The sequence below is a fragment of the Neolamprologus brichardi genome, chromosome 7 (assembly GCF_056152115.1).
Source record: "Neolamprologus brichardi isolate AB-2024 chromosome 7, ASM5615211v1, whole genome shotgun sequence".
Taxonomy (NCBI): domain Eukaryota; kingdom Metazoa; phylum Chordata; class Actinopteri; order Cichliformes; family Cichlidae; genus Neolamprologus; species Neolamprologus brichardi.
Genome location: NC_142110.1, coordinates 68,258,091 through 68,274,540, shown reverse-complemented (window position 1 = coordinate 68,274,540; position 16,450 = coordinate 68,258,091). Strand labels below are relative to the sequence as shown.

At 48.1% G+C, this 16,450-nt stretch overlaps 2 protein-coding genes across 3 annotated transcripts in view; one reads left to right on the top strand and one right to left on the bottom strand.

The window, feature by feature from the left end:
* Window positions 1–2,888: 2,888 nt before the first annotated feature.
* ciao2a (cytosolic iron-sulfur assembly component 2A) lies at window positions 2,889–13,050 on the bottom strand. 2 transcript variants are annotated; one of them, XM_087844235.1, is made up of 5 exons: window positions 11,883–13,044; window positions 10,340–10,504; window positions 7,439–7,488; window positions 4,019–4,064; window positions 2,889–3,585 (listed from the first exon to the last, which is right to left on the bottom strand). In XM_087844235.1, exons 1-5 carry the CDS (start codon window positions 12,004–12,006, stop codon window positions 3,485–3,487), a joined length of 486 nt encoding a protein of 161 aa, XP_087700361.1. In that variant the 5' UTR covers window positions 12,007–13,044; the 3' UTR covers window positions 2,889–3,484. The 2 variants fall into 2 exon arrangements, with proteins under 2 accessions (XP_087700361.1, XP_035772286.2); XM_035916393.2 differs by lacking the exons at window positions 2,889–3,585; window positions 4,019–4,064 and adding an exon at window positions 6,927–7,050 and having other exon boundaries at window positions 11,883–13,050.
* spg11 (SPG11 vesicle trafficking associated, spatacsin) overlaps window positions 11,892–16,450 on the top strand; it is a 19,141-nt gene continuing 14,582 nt past the window's right edge. The window contains exons 1-10 of the mRNA XM_087844236.1: window positions 11,892–12,673; window positions 13,108–13,295; window positions 13,371–13,598; window positions 13,732–13,942; window positions 14,266–14,403; window positions 14,566–14,963; window positions 15,208–15,353; window positions 15,532–15,664; window positions 15,957–16,112; window positions 16,193–16,368. Coding sequence (XP_087700362.1) covers window positions 12,459–12,673; window positions 13,108–13,295; window positions 13,371–13,598; window positions 13,732–13,942; window positions 14,266–14,403; window positions 14,566–14,963; window positions 15,208–15,353; window positions 15,532–15,664; window positions 15,957–16,112; window positions 16,193–16,368 — 1,989 coding nt within the window. The 5' untranslated portion in view covers window positions 11,892–12,458. The remainder of the gene's footprint in view (window positions 12,674–13,107; window positions 13,296–13,370; window positions 13,599–13,731; window positions 13,943–14,265; window positions 14,404–14,565; window positions 14,964–15,207; window positions 15,354–15,531; window positions 15,665–15,956; window positions 16,113–16,192; window positions 16,369–16,450) is intronic.

The window sequence follows — 16,450 nt, the reverse complement described above, 5'->3', positions numbered from 1 at the left end:
TAATATCACTCATGAGTTCTGTATCTTGAAAACTATATTTTGTGTGCAAAGACAATTAATTCTACAAAGAAATTGATAAACTTGCTGAAAAGTAATAAGACAACATCAATGAAGATGAACATTTTAAATTTCATCATCATTTAAAATCAGTAGCTACCATTAAATATCATTTTAAACAGAACTGTTTCAAAATAAAGTTTCTAAAAAACATCAGAATATTTTTGTAATTATGTACTTTCTATGTTTTATAAATACTATGAAAACTAAAACAAAATTAGATTCACAACTTTAAAAATATAGAAACTTTTTGTATTATTGGTTTTGTAAATCTCATAAATGTGGATGCTGCTGCTTCTGCCGGAGGCTTCTTCCTGTTAACAGGGAGTTCTTCCTCCCCACTGTTGCCAAAGTGCTTGCTCATATTGTTTGGCTTTTTCTTCCTTATATTGTTGCAGGGTCTTAACCTTATAACATATATTTTAGGCCAGTGGTCCCCAACCCCCGGGCCTCGGACCGGTACCGGTCCGTGAGTCGTTTGGTACGGGGCCGCGAGAGTTGAGGCTCAGGTGTGAAATGTATAGTTTTCAGGGTTTTTATCGGTTTGTTATCGTTTTTATCGTTTACTCTGTTTTCCTGGGTCTTTTCACGTGTGTTATGAATAAATCTTCTTTTTTCGGTACCGGTACTAGTTTTATTTTGTTGTATTTATCCGCCACACCTTAAAGGCCGGTCCATGAAAATATTGTCGGGCATAAACCGGTCCGTGGCGCAAAAAAGGTTGGAGACCGCTGGTTTAGGCAACAAAAATGTATTTAATTCCAACCCCCTCTTCGGATTTCCCGCCCACTCCACCATGTCAGCCCTGGAAAAGAATGCCCCTGATGAGGCCGACTTTTAGTTATTAAAGCATTTCATGCAGTTTGAAAGGAGGACGAGAAGATCACACGGGAACATCTGAACATTCATGTGTTGATTCTCAAAATGCCTTCATCATAAAATGTCCATGTGAACCCTGGAAGCACACTGGGAAGCTTCAGCAGCCGGGGTTGTATTATGGTGAGTCCTTCATGCTTGCTAAGAGCTGCACACACCGTTAGGAAAGCGACAGAGGACAGTCAGACTCCTGAATTCAATCTGTGGGATCATTCTGCTACATGGAAGATACAAGTACAGCTTAACCAAAGCGAAGCTTTAAAACCTGATTTTGGGGCAAAGAGAGGAATTTTAACCATCTCTACCCTGATGACTCTGCTGCTTCAGGTAAAGAGCCAAAAGCATTATTGATGCCTGAGAAGTGCATCGGCAGTAGACTTCAGAAAAATGACATTTCAGGCTTTATTCTCCTCTTTCTGTTCCTCTGCTCTTTCCTGCACCTCTGGACCTTTGTGTTCCCCCCTCATCGTCTAAACTTTCCATTCTTGAGAGGAAGAGAAAAACAGCAATCGGTGTTCAGTCCTGGTAACAACAGTGTGGTGGCTGTGAGCGTGATGAGTCGGTGTGAGGGGATTTGATGAAGTTGTTGTTGTCAGCCCTTCAGCTGCAGAGCTCAGAAAGTGCCGTCTGCAGCAAAACAGCGAGCCTGAGCAGCCTGAGGAAGACCTCACAAACCGTCAAAGGGCTGCTTCTTAACGCGCCGCGATGAAAACGTCGACCAGTCGGCCCTGATTATTCAGATCTGAGGTCCTCAAATAACACAGCTGTATAATTACCATTTTACATCCTCTCAGGATCTTTACCCAAGACCAACAGCGCCCCCAGCAGCTGATGCAACATCATTGCAGTTGAAAAAACACAGTTTTCACACGCAGGTCCACCTGAGGGGAGGCGTTCAAGTTTGAAACAAAGAGTTGTGCATTTATCTGGTTTTATTGAAGCTTCGACAGGTGTGGATGAACTTCAGCTGGGCTGTACTTTCATGTAACATCATTCGTCCCACAACCAGCGAGCCAGTGCAACCTTTATTTAACCAGGTTATTAAGAACACCCTTTTTCTGGGATCAGATCTGTTGAGGAAACTGAAGATGGAAAGATTGCAACAGTTTGCTGGCGACACGTCGCCCCCTGGTGGTCAGAGTTGTAGTTACAGTTTGAGGGAATTATGAGAAGTTTCTGGAGCGTTTTCAGTGATTTTAGCTGCCAGTGGTGGTTTTTCAGCACAATTACTTTTATTATTGTTATTATTACGCAGTAAAAAAGAAAAAGCTGGATCAGTGCCGAGTATAAGGGTGAGATATTTAGTACAGGAGTCGGGCTCAGATGTCGCTATTGGTCGAATCGATCCTACGAGCCGACTTTAGAGCCTCGCTGTTGTCCAGCACTTCCTGTCTGTAATGGCGGCTCTCAGCTGTAGCTTTGCAGTTGTAAATGAAACGATTCATCTGCTCTGCTTTACTAGCAGCTTTGCATGATATGCAGTTCAAAATAATCCTTTAGCTCACACCGAGCCTCTGTGCAGTCTCTGAGAAGCTCCTGTGAAGGTGAAGATTTTCCCAAACCAGGAAATTTAGTCTTGCAACTCTGAAAGTAAACCTTCATCTCTGTATTTGGACATCATGTGCGTTCTTGTTTGTGGTTGGTTGGGATGATATCGACACCCGCTGCTTTGGCGTGCTCTCGGCAGCACTTGAGAGAATATGAGAGCATAAAAAATGCCTGTTATTAAAAAAATACTCCTGTACATGGGAGACCTTTCAGTTCCGGCTGCTCCACCGTTCTCTGTGACATCACAAAGTTCCAGGAATAGAAAAGCCTGATAAAATGAGTGCAGCCTGACCTATCGGCTCACAGGGATGACTGTACATGCACTGAGCTCATTATTAAAACTTTGATCAAGTTAATATGAAGGAACGGGAGATTTATGACAGGAAACAAAACGAGGAAAACAGGTCCACTTTTAATCTAATTTTATTACCTGGTTATTTAGTAAATTAGATTTTTACATCTTACTCGTTAAAAATAACGACCCCCTCAGATAAATCTCGATAAGTGCATTTAGAAAAGGACAGGCGCCAAAAAACAACCATTAATAGAGAAGCTGGAAACATCTGTGCAAAGGAGGTAAAGCCACAGATTCTCCACAGTCTGCACGATGACATGAAGTAGGACAGTCTCTGTTTGCCCCACCCACTTCCGCCTGCAGCATCTTGCGTCGCCTTTAGCAGACGACAGCGAGGAAACGCTGCCGCTCAGGGAGAGTCCCTCCAGCAGGAATGATGAGAAAGTGAACACACACACATGTGCTGTTTGACTTCAGCCTCTGACTCTTTATGGCTCAGAGTTCCCCGTGAGGAGCCTCCAAAACAAAACCCCAAATCCCCCCGACACGGTCCGGCGAGCCAACACGAGGCTCCGCCTTTAGCCGAGCGCTCAGCAGTCCTCTGAGTGTAATTTTCAGGCACTATGGACACACACACACACACACACACACACACACACACACACACACACACACACACACACACACACACACACACGGTCCAAGCAGTCAGTCGTCCGGCTCGGTGACACACTGCTCCACGATCTCTCTCAGGTTGGGGTTCTCCATGGCAGCCGCCACTCGCTCCTTATCGTTGATCTGTTTGTTAACTGAGACAAAAACAAACATTTTGTCAGTTTGCTCCATTTTTTAAAAGTCGTTCATGTAACTTGTCAGTAGATAATCTCTTGATATTATTTTTTATCTTGCACCGTCTACATGCTAATACCTTTACACGTTGACCACTTTAATCCCATAGTTCTTAAGTTTTGTGTAAATTAAACCTAAAGACGGTCAAAATAATAGTAACCATAGGAACCTGTGCAAAGGTAGCATGTGACTAAAACATTAGGACAGGGTTAGGAGCAAAGTCAGACATGTAAAGTAAATACGATGAACGTCTTGGCTTCTAACAGCAGATTCGGGTAAAAGACGATCTGTAGTTTCTAAAAGCTCCGATCCTTCTGAATCTGCTGTCTTTGCTGAATACGTCTAGCTACAATCCATGAAAATGCCTTTCAAAAAGAAATGAGGCAGACTTACTGTCTTCTTCAGTAGAGTGTGTTCCCTCCGAAATGTAAATTTCCAACTGAGAAGGCAAAGAAAAAGAAGCGTTGTTAACGGGCTGCTTGTTTCAGAGTCATTTATCCAGCTTTTATTCAGTTAACAGAGGATTTGAAAGCCTGGCTCTGCATAAAAGCGAGAAACACAGATGAAGGTGGTTTAGGATTAGAAACTCGGAGAGCGGAAATAAAGCAGGATTCCTGTGGCTCAGAGAACAACAGACGCCATTCATCATTTACAACTCAACTTTGAAACGTGAACGCTGCTCAGAGTGTGATAAAACTGAAATCTGACGTTGCACAGCGTGAACCCTCGATGACTGAGACCGCTCTCAGATGACTGGTTTCAGTGATAGGACTAGACAACGCTGGAAACTAACCGAGCTTTGGCCAAGAGAACATCTGGGGCCGATGTCCTGCAGGTTTTAGATCTCACCCTGGGTCAACACACCTGAATCACATGACTTCATTACCAGGCCTCTGGAGAACTTCAGGACATGTTGAGGAGGTCATTTAGTCATTTAAATCAGCTGTGGTGGATCAAGGAGACATCTAAAAACTCTGTTAGCCTCTGTCGGGCACCGCTAGCCTCTGTCGGGCACCGCTAGCCTCTGTTAGCCTCTGTCGGGCACTGCTAACCTCTGTCGGGCACTGCTAGCCTCTGTTAGCCTCTGTCGGGCACTGCTAGCCTCTGTTCGCCTCTGTCGGGCACTGCTAGCCTCTGTTCGCCTCTGTCGGGCACTGCTAGCCTCTGTCGGGCACTGCTAGCCTCTGTCGGGCACCGTCAGCCTCTGTTAGCCTCTGTCGGGCACCGTCAGCCTCTGTCGGGCTCTGTTAGCTGCTGTCGGGCACTGCTAGCCTCTGTCGGGCACTGCTAGCCTCTGTCGGGCACCGCTAGCCTCTGTTAGCCTCTGTCGGGCACCGTCAGCCTCTGTCAGCCTCTGTCGGGCACCGTCAGCCTCTGTCGGGCTCTGTTAGCTGCTGTCGGGCACTGCTAGCCTCTGTCGGGCACTGCTAGCCTCTGTCGGGCACTGCTAGCCTCTGTCGGGCACTGCTAGCCTCTGTTAGCCTCTGTCGGGCACCGCTAGCCTCTGTCAGCCTCTGTCGGGCACCGCTAGCCTCTGTCGGGCACCGCTAGCCTCTGTCGGGCACCGCTAGCCTCTGTCGGGCAGTGTCAGCCTCTGTCGGGCACTGCTAGCCTCTGTCGGGCACCGCTAGCCTCTGTTAGCCTCTGTCGGGCACCGCTAGCCTCTGTTAGCCTCTGTCGGGCACCGCTAGCCTCTGTTAGCCTCTGTCGGGCACCGCTAGCCTCTGTTAGCCTCTGTCGGGCACCGCTAGCCTCTGTTAGCCTCTGTCGGGTACCGTCAGCCTCTGTCGGGCACCGTCAGCCTCTGTCGGGCTCTGTTAGCTGCTGTCGGGCACTGCTAGCCTCTGTTAGCCTCTGTCGGGTACCGTCAGCCTCTGTCGGGCACCGTCAGCCTCTGTCGGGCTCTGTTAGCTGCTGTCCGGCACTGCTAGCCTCTGTTAGCCTCTGTCGGGCACTGCTAGCCTCTGTTAGCCTCTGTCGGGCACTGCTAGCCTCTGTTAGCCTCTGTCGGGCACCGCTAGCCTCTGTTAGCCTCTGTCGGGCACCGCTAGCCTCTGTCGGGCACCGCTAGCCTCTGTCGGGCACCGCTAGCTTCTGTCGGGCACCGCTAGCCTCTGTCGGGCACCATCAGCTCCAGTCGGGCACCATCAGCTCCAGTCGGGCACCGTCAGCCTCTGTCGGGTACTGTCAGCCTCTGTCGGGTACCGTCAGCCTCTGTCGGGCTCTGTTAGCTGCTGTCCGGCACTGCTAGCCTCTGTCGGGCACCGCTAGCCTCTGTTAGCCTCTGTCAGGCACCGCTAGCCTCTGTCGGGCACCGCTAGCCTCTGTCGGGCACCGCTAGCCTCTGTCGGGCACCATCAGCTCCGGTCGGGCACCATCAGCCTCTGTCGGGCACTGCTAGCCTCTGTTAGCCTCTGTCGGGCACCGTCAGCCTCTGTTGGGTACCGTCAGCCTCTGTCGGGCACTGCTAGCCTCTGTCGGGCACTGCTAGCCTCTGTTAGCCTCTGTCGGGCACTGCTAGCCTCTGTTAGCCTCTGTCGGGCACTGCTAGCCACTGTCGGGCACCATCAGCCTCTGTTGGGCAACATTAGTGAAACTTTTTTGAAGTGGATGCAACTTTCTCGGACTCGAACACTAAGTGAATAAACTCTCACATGATGTGAGAATGAAATCAAACTGTTAAAGAGAAGAACAGACATGAAAAGTGTTAGCTTATAACCAGCTGTTGTTGTTGTTTAACCAGTGCACATCAGGCTTGTCTAATCTGCCGGTAAAAAGTAATTAGGACAACAACAGGAATAAATGAGCATGTTTATGCACTTTTCACGTGTTACGTATTAATTATACGTTTAACAGAATGTGAGTTTATTTTCCATGAGAATCATGAAGAGGATTAAATACCAATAATACAAATATGAGTTTTTGTACCAAATAACCTGAAATAATCACTCACTGTATTTTTAATGTTCCTGTGTGGTTTGGATTCATTGCTATGCAAACAGTCAGTGAGAGCTTCCTGCAGAAATCAGGCTCCATTAAACAAACTTTTCATTACCCTGATAACTTTTCCTGCCAGTGTGAAGCTGCTTTGTCCAGCACTGCTGATTAAAATCACTCCTCTAATTAAGAGGCTACTCAAATCGTTTGTAAAGCAGCTTTAATGATGAAGCCTGCAGCTCTCCACCTGCCTGCACCCTCTCCTGTCTGTCTGATAGCAGTCCAAGAACTCCTCGATCTCTGGTGCTGAAACCTCTCCAACGAGCTCGTGAATAAACCGCTGCCAAGCAGGCTGCCAAGGCCAGCGGAGGGTTCATCGACAGCGGTATTCCTGCCTCCGTTTCTCCGAGTGCCGCTCATTGATGTGTTAATAAGAGAACAGCTGCGTCTGTCCAGGAAGCTTCGACTCCTCCGCTTCCTTTTGTTCTCTGTGGGAACGTTCGATTTGTTTTGTCACGCCTGAGTTTGGAAGTTCAAACGTCTATGCACACAAAAACAGCACCGGGTGAAACTTCTATAATTATATTGCTAGTTGCTCTGTACAGAAAATGGCTGAAAGCAAAGGTGTCATTTGGTAGAGGTCAGCTGACCACCTTGTTGTGGCATCACTGAGAAGCAGGTGCGCATTTTAACCTAGACCACGACGAGCTCCGCCTAAACCCTGACCAAAAGTAGAAAGTGGGCGGGGGGAAAGGTGATGCTAATTGCAACATCAAGATATAAAGGATCTATGGGGGCTTGATGCCAGAGGAGGTCGGGGTGAAAATGTGTCATCGGTGGTTTGGGTGCAGCGACTTACGTCACGCTGAAACTCACCTTGTGTTTAAATGGCAAACATCGCTGGAGCTTGACTTGTAAGCACAGGCCTGCAGACACAGAAGAAGCCCATCAGACACTGACGAAGAGCAACGTTAGCAGCAGATTAGACGAATGTGTGTCAGAGTTTACTGAGCAAACAGGAACATCAAACATGAGAAGAAGCACATGCTTCATCTCATTTCCAAAGAAAGTCTCCAAACCCGGAGTTGGAAATCAAAGCCAAGTAAAAACTTCATGACAATTGTTGGGTCCAAACATGCGACCCTGCTGGAATTAGACCACGAGACTGCAAACACAACACCCGTACGTTTTTACTTGCAAGGGGAGACTGCGCTCAGAGAGCTAACACAAGCACCCCTATAGCCAACACTCCAGTCTTTTATTCAACTCAGTTACACAACCCCCCCACCATAAAACCCCTGTGGCGTGCCATAAAAACTAAGGCACTGTGTGTGTGTGCATGTGAATGAATGTGTATGTGTCTGTGTGTGTCTCTGTATACATGACTTCCTGCCACACAACATATGCTTACAACTGTTTAACCACATTTCCTGGTTATCCAAAGGTCATCTCCCCACACCTGTATACAGCTTAACTTTAAAGGTTCACCATATACAAGCATAGGGGAGCCGCTAAATGGCCGGGGCTGAACATCCTTCACAAGATAAGGAAACCAGGATCTCACGTGGAATGTGCCTGTAGTTAACCCTTTAAAACCGGTCAGAGCAGCACGCTCTGTTTTGCGTAACTATTTTTAAATCCCGGTAGCTCTGCAACCACGTGAGCTAGCGCAATAATGGTTTTTGCATATGAAACCGGAGGAGTTGTACTTACATCTTATGCCATCAGCTTGTCCTCGGTCACAGTTTCCTTCCACATATAGCTTTGCAAAAACTGCATAAAAAGCACTTGCAGCAACAAAAACACAATATTCCAGAAACACGCTTTGCCGATCCGATCAGCTGTTCATAACACTTCCTACATCCATCAGCCCGAACTATCACATGTCCACCATGACCTGCCCGAAACCGGAAGTGACGTCATGTCGCGGAAATGTAGTTTTTTACCATCAGGGCCTCATGAGCCTATACTGGTGTTTTTAAAAGTTATGTTTGACTTTATGACTTTCTGTGTGGTTTCTGGGATGCTTAGGACTCATATTGCACTGCTGGAAATAGTTTATTTTGATGCATATGCTGCTTTTTTGCAAATTTGCATTATAATATTTATTTTCGTTTTTCCTGCAGTATATAAAAATTGGTGTATTTCAAAAATAAAACTATGAAGACACTCAAAATAAATTTCCTGTGGTGGGAAACTATTTTGTGCAACTTTTTTGTATTTACAGTTTTGAGGGATAAGCCTCTTAAATTTCTCTAACTAGAAATATATGTTAAAAAAACAAAAACAATTTTAATTTTTTTTGTAGTTTATTGCACTTTTTTTGCAATTTATGTAATTACTATGCACTTAATGCAGACATATTATTAAAATCTGGGCTGTAATGGTTGTATTGATGTATAACAACTTGAAATGCTCCCAAAAATGGCTCCACAGCATGTAAACATATAATATAAGCTCTGGCAGACTTGGTTCTATGGTAGGTCTTAAAGGGTTAAACATTACGGCCCCCCCACCATCCAACAGGCCAGGGAGGAGAATGAAAGAATATCTAAACATTCTGTTTAAGAAAAGGTTTACAAACTGAAGCACAACAATGACAACATTTAACAAAATCACTCCAACAACAATAAACACTTTGAATCGTGAGAGCAGCCTCCCGTTCAAAAAGAACCAACTTCTGCCGTTAGCTGCTAAATTAATCAGTGATGTCTTCAGCTGCCACAGCATACATCGGGTTTTATAAAGTCTGTCTTGAAGTAGATTCACTCTGTCGCTCCGACAGTTTGATAGAAATAGGAAAAGGAGCAGCACTGTCTGGTTAAAATTTTTTTGCATTTACACACACACACACACACACGCAGCTTCCAGAGATCGCTTTGAGCTAAAAGCGAGACGCTGGTTATTTCCTGCTGCTCATCACATTAAGAGCGTCCTCGGGCAGACTCTGTCACTGCAGCGCCGCCGCTGTGAGGACATCCAGAATAATAAGTATTCTTACAGCGGTGATGGAGAGACTGGACTGTGATTAAAAGGGAAACAAACTCCTAATTAAAATAAATCAGATGGTTACGACCCCGTTGCACAAGAATTCAGTGATGAGCAGCTCTCATAAATATTCATGTTTTATTCCCAACAGAAGAGAGAAAACACATCAAATGTTTAAACTGAGACTTTTACTGTTCTCCATGGAAAAGAGGAAGATTTTGTAAGAAGGAGAAGCAGCGGGGCAGCTCTGAGCACGAGGCTGTTTTCTACATGTTCATTTGTTTTCTTTGCTCTGATTAAATCTACTTTAACAAGTTTGCAGATACGAGCAGTTTTACTCTGATTACACAAACTGTATGCAGGACTAAGTAGTATTATATAATATTATACTGCAGTATATTTCTGACTAACCTGACGACACTTACATACTTTGAAATCTGTAGACAGTACTTTCTATATGCTGACGACACACAGCACACCTGTAAGGTTGGGAAACTAACCCGACCCTGCTCTACCTGAAGCCCTGACACAGTTTATCCAGCTACACGTCCACAGAGCGGGTCACCTCGGCCGAGGTAATCAGGTCACTGGCAGCAGGTCAGTAACATGTCTGGGTTTCTTTTTGTTGAAGCTAAGATTCGTTTTCCAAATGCGCTTCCTCCTGTAAGCGTCTCCTGCTGATCTCCAAAGATTTTCCATAAACCTTAGAAATAGATTATCTGGAACATTTTGAGTTGTCCTCCTAACAGGAGCTGAAATAACTCAGACCTGGTTCAATCATCGACTCACCGATCAGCGTAGCCAGGGAGCAGTGGGGGACGGTGGGGGAGAACCTGATGATGATGAGGTACTCGTCTTCTCCGAGCTCCTGCACCTCCACGCACTTCTCCGTCACCACCTCCAGCTCCTCCAGGGTGTTGGGCTTCTCTGGGTCACGGATCGATTTGATCACATCTGATGGAGAAAAAGAAAACGGGAGTCACATGACAGCGAGATTAAAGTGAGAAAACAGGCAAAGCCTCGTGTTTGAGGATCAGCTGAAACAAACTGAGAACGATACGAAGAGTCCAAGAAATTCAGAGTTTTTCCTGCTGCAGAGCAGACCTGTAGGAAGGTCACTGTGAAGACTGTCAGGCTCAGAGATATACATACACCCCCACGAATGTCAGGTTAAATGCCTCTTAGCAAGATGCACCTCAACCACATGTTTTTGTATCCATCAACCAGCTTCTGGCACGTCTGGCTGATATTTGACTGCTCTCCTTAGCTGAATTTAAACTGGTCCACAAATTTTCAGGGGTTTGAAACGCTCAATGCTAAGCCCAGTGTTAGCCTGCTCTATCCAAAACCAGTTCTGATGTGTGTTTGGATCGTTGTCCTGTTGGAAACTGTGTCCCCGTTTCACCCGGCTAGCTGCTCATTTGAGCTGAGGGGGACAGTCTGGGTCTCTCCCAGACCTCAGTGGGGACAGATCTGAGTAACTTGTACTTGTGTGATCTTGGATCCTTGTTCAGAGAGACTTTCCCAACTTGTGTAAATCTGCAGTTCTGCTTTTCAGATCTTCACTGAGATGGCTGGACTTCCCCATTGTTCCCAGTATTGGTCAATCCAGTGAATGCTGTCAAACAAATCCTTTTTATGCTGCAGAGAGAATCTGTCAGTTGTAATTAACCATGATCACTAATGAGAAGCTAGCAGGCCTCGGCCAAGTTTAAAGACATTATAGAACCTCCAACATCATTTATCACAAGCTTTCAGCATGTGTACGTAAACATCAAAATCAATTCAGTTTTTTAAAACAGTCCATCCTGGAAGAAGAACCATTCAAAGAAATCCTTAAAAGCCCAAAATGACTGTGAGGTTCAAGCCTGTGATGAGTGGATGGGAACTTCATGTAGTTTTACTGAGGAGGAGTTAAAAATAGGTCAAATGTTGAGGGTAAGTTTTAATTCTCTACCCTTTTCCACATGTCGCACCAAACTCCAGGTCAATAATCTCACATTTAACTTAATCTTCAACAGTTTACGTTTTTACTACTAATCTATAACACCTGCTAAAGCTCATTACACGGTCGACACTTCGGCGCGTGATTTAATCATCTGCGAGCAAAACTGACAGAAAACTCTTACTCGGATAGTTTTTCTTACAGTGTGGCGGCAGTCATCACTGACTGTATGTATTTAACATTATTTACAGTCGTTGGTATTTATTGTCAGTATCTTGGCCGCGGGTTTACAGACTTACAGTACGTAGACAGGTTAGCTGACAGTGCAGTAGAGCCTTGTTTATGAGACCAGAGCCTCCATTAGCCTCCATTACCGGCTGAACGTACCGTACACTTCTAACGCTTTCTCCTCCATCTTTTTGGCCCTCGGGGCATTCCAGTTGTCCGTCAGTCCGGAGAACTGTAAAACCTTCGTGACAGTTAACGACACGAGGCTCAACACTGCTTCCATGTTTTAGAAAACGCCATAATAAACGGGACCTTTCGCTGTGACTTTGGCAGGAAAGCTAAGAGGCAGCCGTTAGCTTAGCAGCGCGCCTTTAGCAGATCTCTATCTGCGACAATGGAACCAATCAGCTACAGTTAGCATGAGCGCTAACTGCTAAACTGTATACAGATCGGCGGTGTTAGTCTCAGCCAATTAGCGTGTCGCATTCTAGAGCTGGGTCCAGGGAAAAGCAATCGATCCACGATGACGTTATTGCGCATGACTTTCCGCGGAGGTCAGCTGACAGTAGAGGCAGCACACGTGACAACTGAACCCGAGCAGCTGTTTACATGAGAAAAGGAAGTATCCGAAGAGCCTCGACAGCAGATTTATTCTTCTTTTGAAACTAAAATGTCTTCTTAGCTCACAGTTAGACCTTCAATCCGGTCTCTCCGGTCCCGGTTCACCGCGCGAAGATGTTGGAAGTGAATCAGCGGCTGCAGGCTGGATCCACGGAGGTAGCTGTGATCCCGGAGAATCAGCACTGTGGTGATGTAGCGGACGTACGGAAAGCTGAGCTTGCTCCTGGAGGCTCCCTGCTCGGATGTCTGGGGGTCCGGGGGCAGCTGGTGGTGTGGGACCCGGCGGACAGAGAGGCTTCTCCGGCTGCAGCGGAGGGCAGCTACCGAGAGTGAGTCAACAGGAACTGCACAGATAGTGACTGTGATGAAGCTGAATAATCTCCGAGTAACTGGTTTAACACTAAAATGCGTTGGATCTGAAACACGTCAGTGTGAGACATCCTCTGTTTAAACTAGAACCCATCAAACAGAGCTCCGCCCGGCACTGTCCAGTCACTGCTAACATTTCACTTTCTGACTATTTGATGATTTGGGTAATGTGACACACACACAATAAGAAAATGGGCTGAAAATAAATGCATGTATTACTCAAACATGTGTTTGTATGCTGAAGCACTGCAGTGTGTGGCTCTCTGTGGAGTGCAGCTGCCTCCAAAGACAGCTGATACTACAGCTGGAGGTCAGCAGACGTCCTCCCTGTGCTGTGTCGGTTAGTGAGGGCTGCAGGCAAACAAGCAGTAAACAAGTTTCTTTCTGCTCACAGTTTTTCGTGGGAGGAGGTGTCCGTCCACTCTCGGGGAGTCGGCGGCTTCAGGCTGCTGGCTGTGGGATCTCAGGGTGACCTGAAGCTGCTGGAGGTCAGGGCCGAGCGGTCGGCCTTCACCTCCGTGCTCCGTGTGTGTGAGCATCCTGCAGACCGCCTGCTGCAGACCATCAGAGACCAGGACCCCAGTGAGTACCAAAACCGCCTAGGCCACCCGCCTGCTATTAACGCGTCGCATTAGCTGACCGAGTGTTTGCTCCCAGGTGTGCGCGAGCTGCAGGTGGTGCAGGTGTTGTCCTTTGTGACCGCCCGCTGCTGCGTTATGCTGAACTCTGATTGGCTGCTGCAGCTACAGTGGCAGCAGGAGGAGGAGGAGCCTCAGACGTTATCCTGCTGCAGAGTCCAGCTGGCCGACGGCGTCTCGTGCTCTGCTGTCCATCACTGCGTCTCCATGGAAACCCTGTTTGCCCTCAGCTCCACTGGACTCATATGTATCCTTCCTTTTTATCAATCATTTAAATACATTCCTCTCAAATTGTTTGCGGTGTAACTTTCATGAATGCATGAAGTAAAGCGCCTCGCTTTTTGTCCATACGTCCTTTTCTTTAACTCCACCCCCTCCAGCTGTGTGCAGCGTCTCCGATGGCGCTCTGCTGGCCAGCGTTAGCCTGCCCGCCTACCTGAGCTCCAGCCCGGCAGAGGACGAGCTCGCCTCTTTCCCCTTCTCCTCCTCTCCCTCCTTCTGCCTCCTCCAGGTGTCGGCTGATCTGAGCACAGCAGTGGCCGTCACTCAGTCCCACGCCGCCATCGCCGTCGACCTCAACCACTACTTCAGGTATAGTGCAGTGACTTAGAAGGCATCTGGATGAGTAGAAAGCACAGCTGTGTCTGTGTTAGAGTCTGTTTATGGTGATTCAGGGGAAAAGCGTCACATTAAAGCCATAAAGTGCTGAAAAGATTCTCAGAATGGTGACAGAAGCAGAAACGCTGAGGGCGGCGTGGATTCGTCTGCGGCGGGAAACCTGTGTGAGGTTCGCGGCTCAGCTGGAGGAACATTAAACTGATTAGTTGCATCAATCCAATGGCGCTGACTCGTCTGCGAGCTAATCCCGCTCCCACGGCACAGAGCAAACTTCAGAGTCATGATCTGTCTTTCAGGATGTTTCCGGACCACCTGCTGTGCGCCGCCCCTCGGTCACGCCCCCCTCTTCAGCCGCAGCACCCCAGAGACCAGGACAGCCTGTCGAGCTCCAGCTTCAGCATCTCGGCCCTGGGAGCGACCTTCAGCACCGACCGGTAAGCTGCGGAGCATCGTTTATTTTAAGAAGAGAGAAAGGTCCACCTCTGACCTTTCACCTCTGACCTTTCACCTCTGACCTTTCACCTCTGACCTTTCACCTCTGACCTTTCACCTCTGACCTTTCACCTCTGACCTTTCACCTCTGACCTCGACTCCAGCTCCTGGGAGGCTCGTCTCAACTCCATGTACAGCAGAGCAAAACAGGCCACTGCTCCTTCCTCCTCCTCCTGCTTCTCTTCATCTCAGCCTCCCAGCACCTCCTCGTGGTTCTCCTCCCTCCCCCACCTGGACCCCCACCTGGCTCCCTCCTCGTCCCACAGCAGAGTGCCTCCGGGGGGTACGACCGTCGCTTTCGCCGTCCCCGAATCGTCCGCTTCATCTCAGCTCACCGTCTCTGAGTTCTCCGCTCTCCTGACCTTCGTCCGCCCGGGAAACCAACAGACCACAGTTGCATTGTGGGATATGGAGTACGGGAACGTGAGATACCACCAGGCGGCGGGCGAGGCGGCGCCGGTTCAGCGCTGTGGAGAGCGGCAGCATCGGCTGCTGCTGAAGAGTAAGTCGCCGCGCTGCAGGTCACTGTTGCTGCGATGGCCTCAGCAGCCCGACAGGGCGCCGAAGGTTCACGCGGTTACTCTGCACAAATGAACCCAACTTGTTTTTTTGTCCACGTAATTTTAAAAACTTGCAGTTTGTGTCGAAGCGGCGCGATCACCTGACAGCTCGTGTTTCTCTGAGAGTGAGCAAGCCCCGCCTCCATTTCAGTAACCTCACATCCTGTGTGTGTGTGTGTGTGTCAGAGGCCGGCGTGTTCCAGGTCCTGTTCTCCGTGTCGCAGCAGGACTTGCTCAGCCGGTTGATGTTGTTCGGCAGCGCGGCGACAGTGGACGCAGTCTGCCACCTGAACAGCTGGGGGCGCTGCTCCATCCCCATCCACGCCCTGCAGGTAGCAAACACCTGCACATCTCATTCAACCTCCTGATCCCAGGAAAAGATCTTTGATGGTTCTGTGAAACCAAAAACTCTGTTATCTATTCATTAAGAAAAGTAAAAACAAATTCTACTTTGTTTCCACTGTTAGTGACATTTGCATCAAACACTTTGTCTTTGTTGTTGTTGCACAGACTGGACTGAAGAACCGTCAGCTGGACATGGTCGATTTCTACCTGAAGAGCAAAGAAAACGTCCTGAACCCTCCGGCGGCAGCGTTCAGCTCTGCTGATCAGCCCGCCGCCTCCGCGCTGAGCCTCACAGACAGTACGTGCACGCCGCGTTACGAGCACACGTTTTAGATCGCAGGCAGAGAAGCGTGCAAACTGCTCGCAGATGCACGTGGATGCCGTTGAATGCAAAACTTCCAAAACAACTTTCCCTGAAACGAGTTCAGGAAAGAGTTTTCAGCGTTGTTGAAATACAAATATCTGTCCCCTTCCTGATTTCTTCTTTTTGCAGATTCACACTCACATGATTTTAAAAGATGATTTCATTTATTGTCAGAGAGAATCCTGCCCTGTGTGCAAACAAACAAAGAGTGATGTCATGTGTGCAGGAGTGCAGGAGCTGTGTCCCGCCTTAGACCTGCTGTGTTCGGCCGTCAGAGACTCGAACAGCGAAGCTCAGAGCCGCCAGTTCTCCGAGCAGCTGCTCAACATCACCCTGAGCTTCGTGAACACGCAGATCCGCTTCGTGCTGTCCAACACACACCGTAAGAGAACACACACACACACACACACACAGAGCATTAATACAGGTGTGCGAGTTGACGCTGCTCTGCTGCGTCTGCAGACGAGGACTCGGGCGTGCAGAGCTGCATAAACGTTCTGGATCGGTACGTCGGCGAGCTGAGGAGCTACATGAAGAGATTCCCCTGGGCTGCGGCGCCCGATGTGTCGGCTACCAGAGCTGCGGCGCCGGCCGAGGAGGAGGCTCAGCGGGACGAGTGGGAGCAGCTCTCAGCAGAGGTCAGATTTAGATGTTTTTACTTTGGTGCCATAACCGCAGTAACCTTCCTGTGACGCTAAAAAAAATGTGTGAAAATCTGAA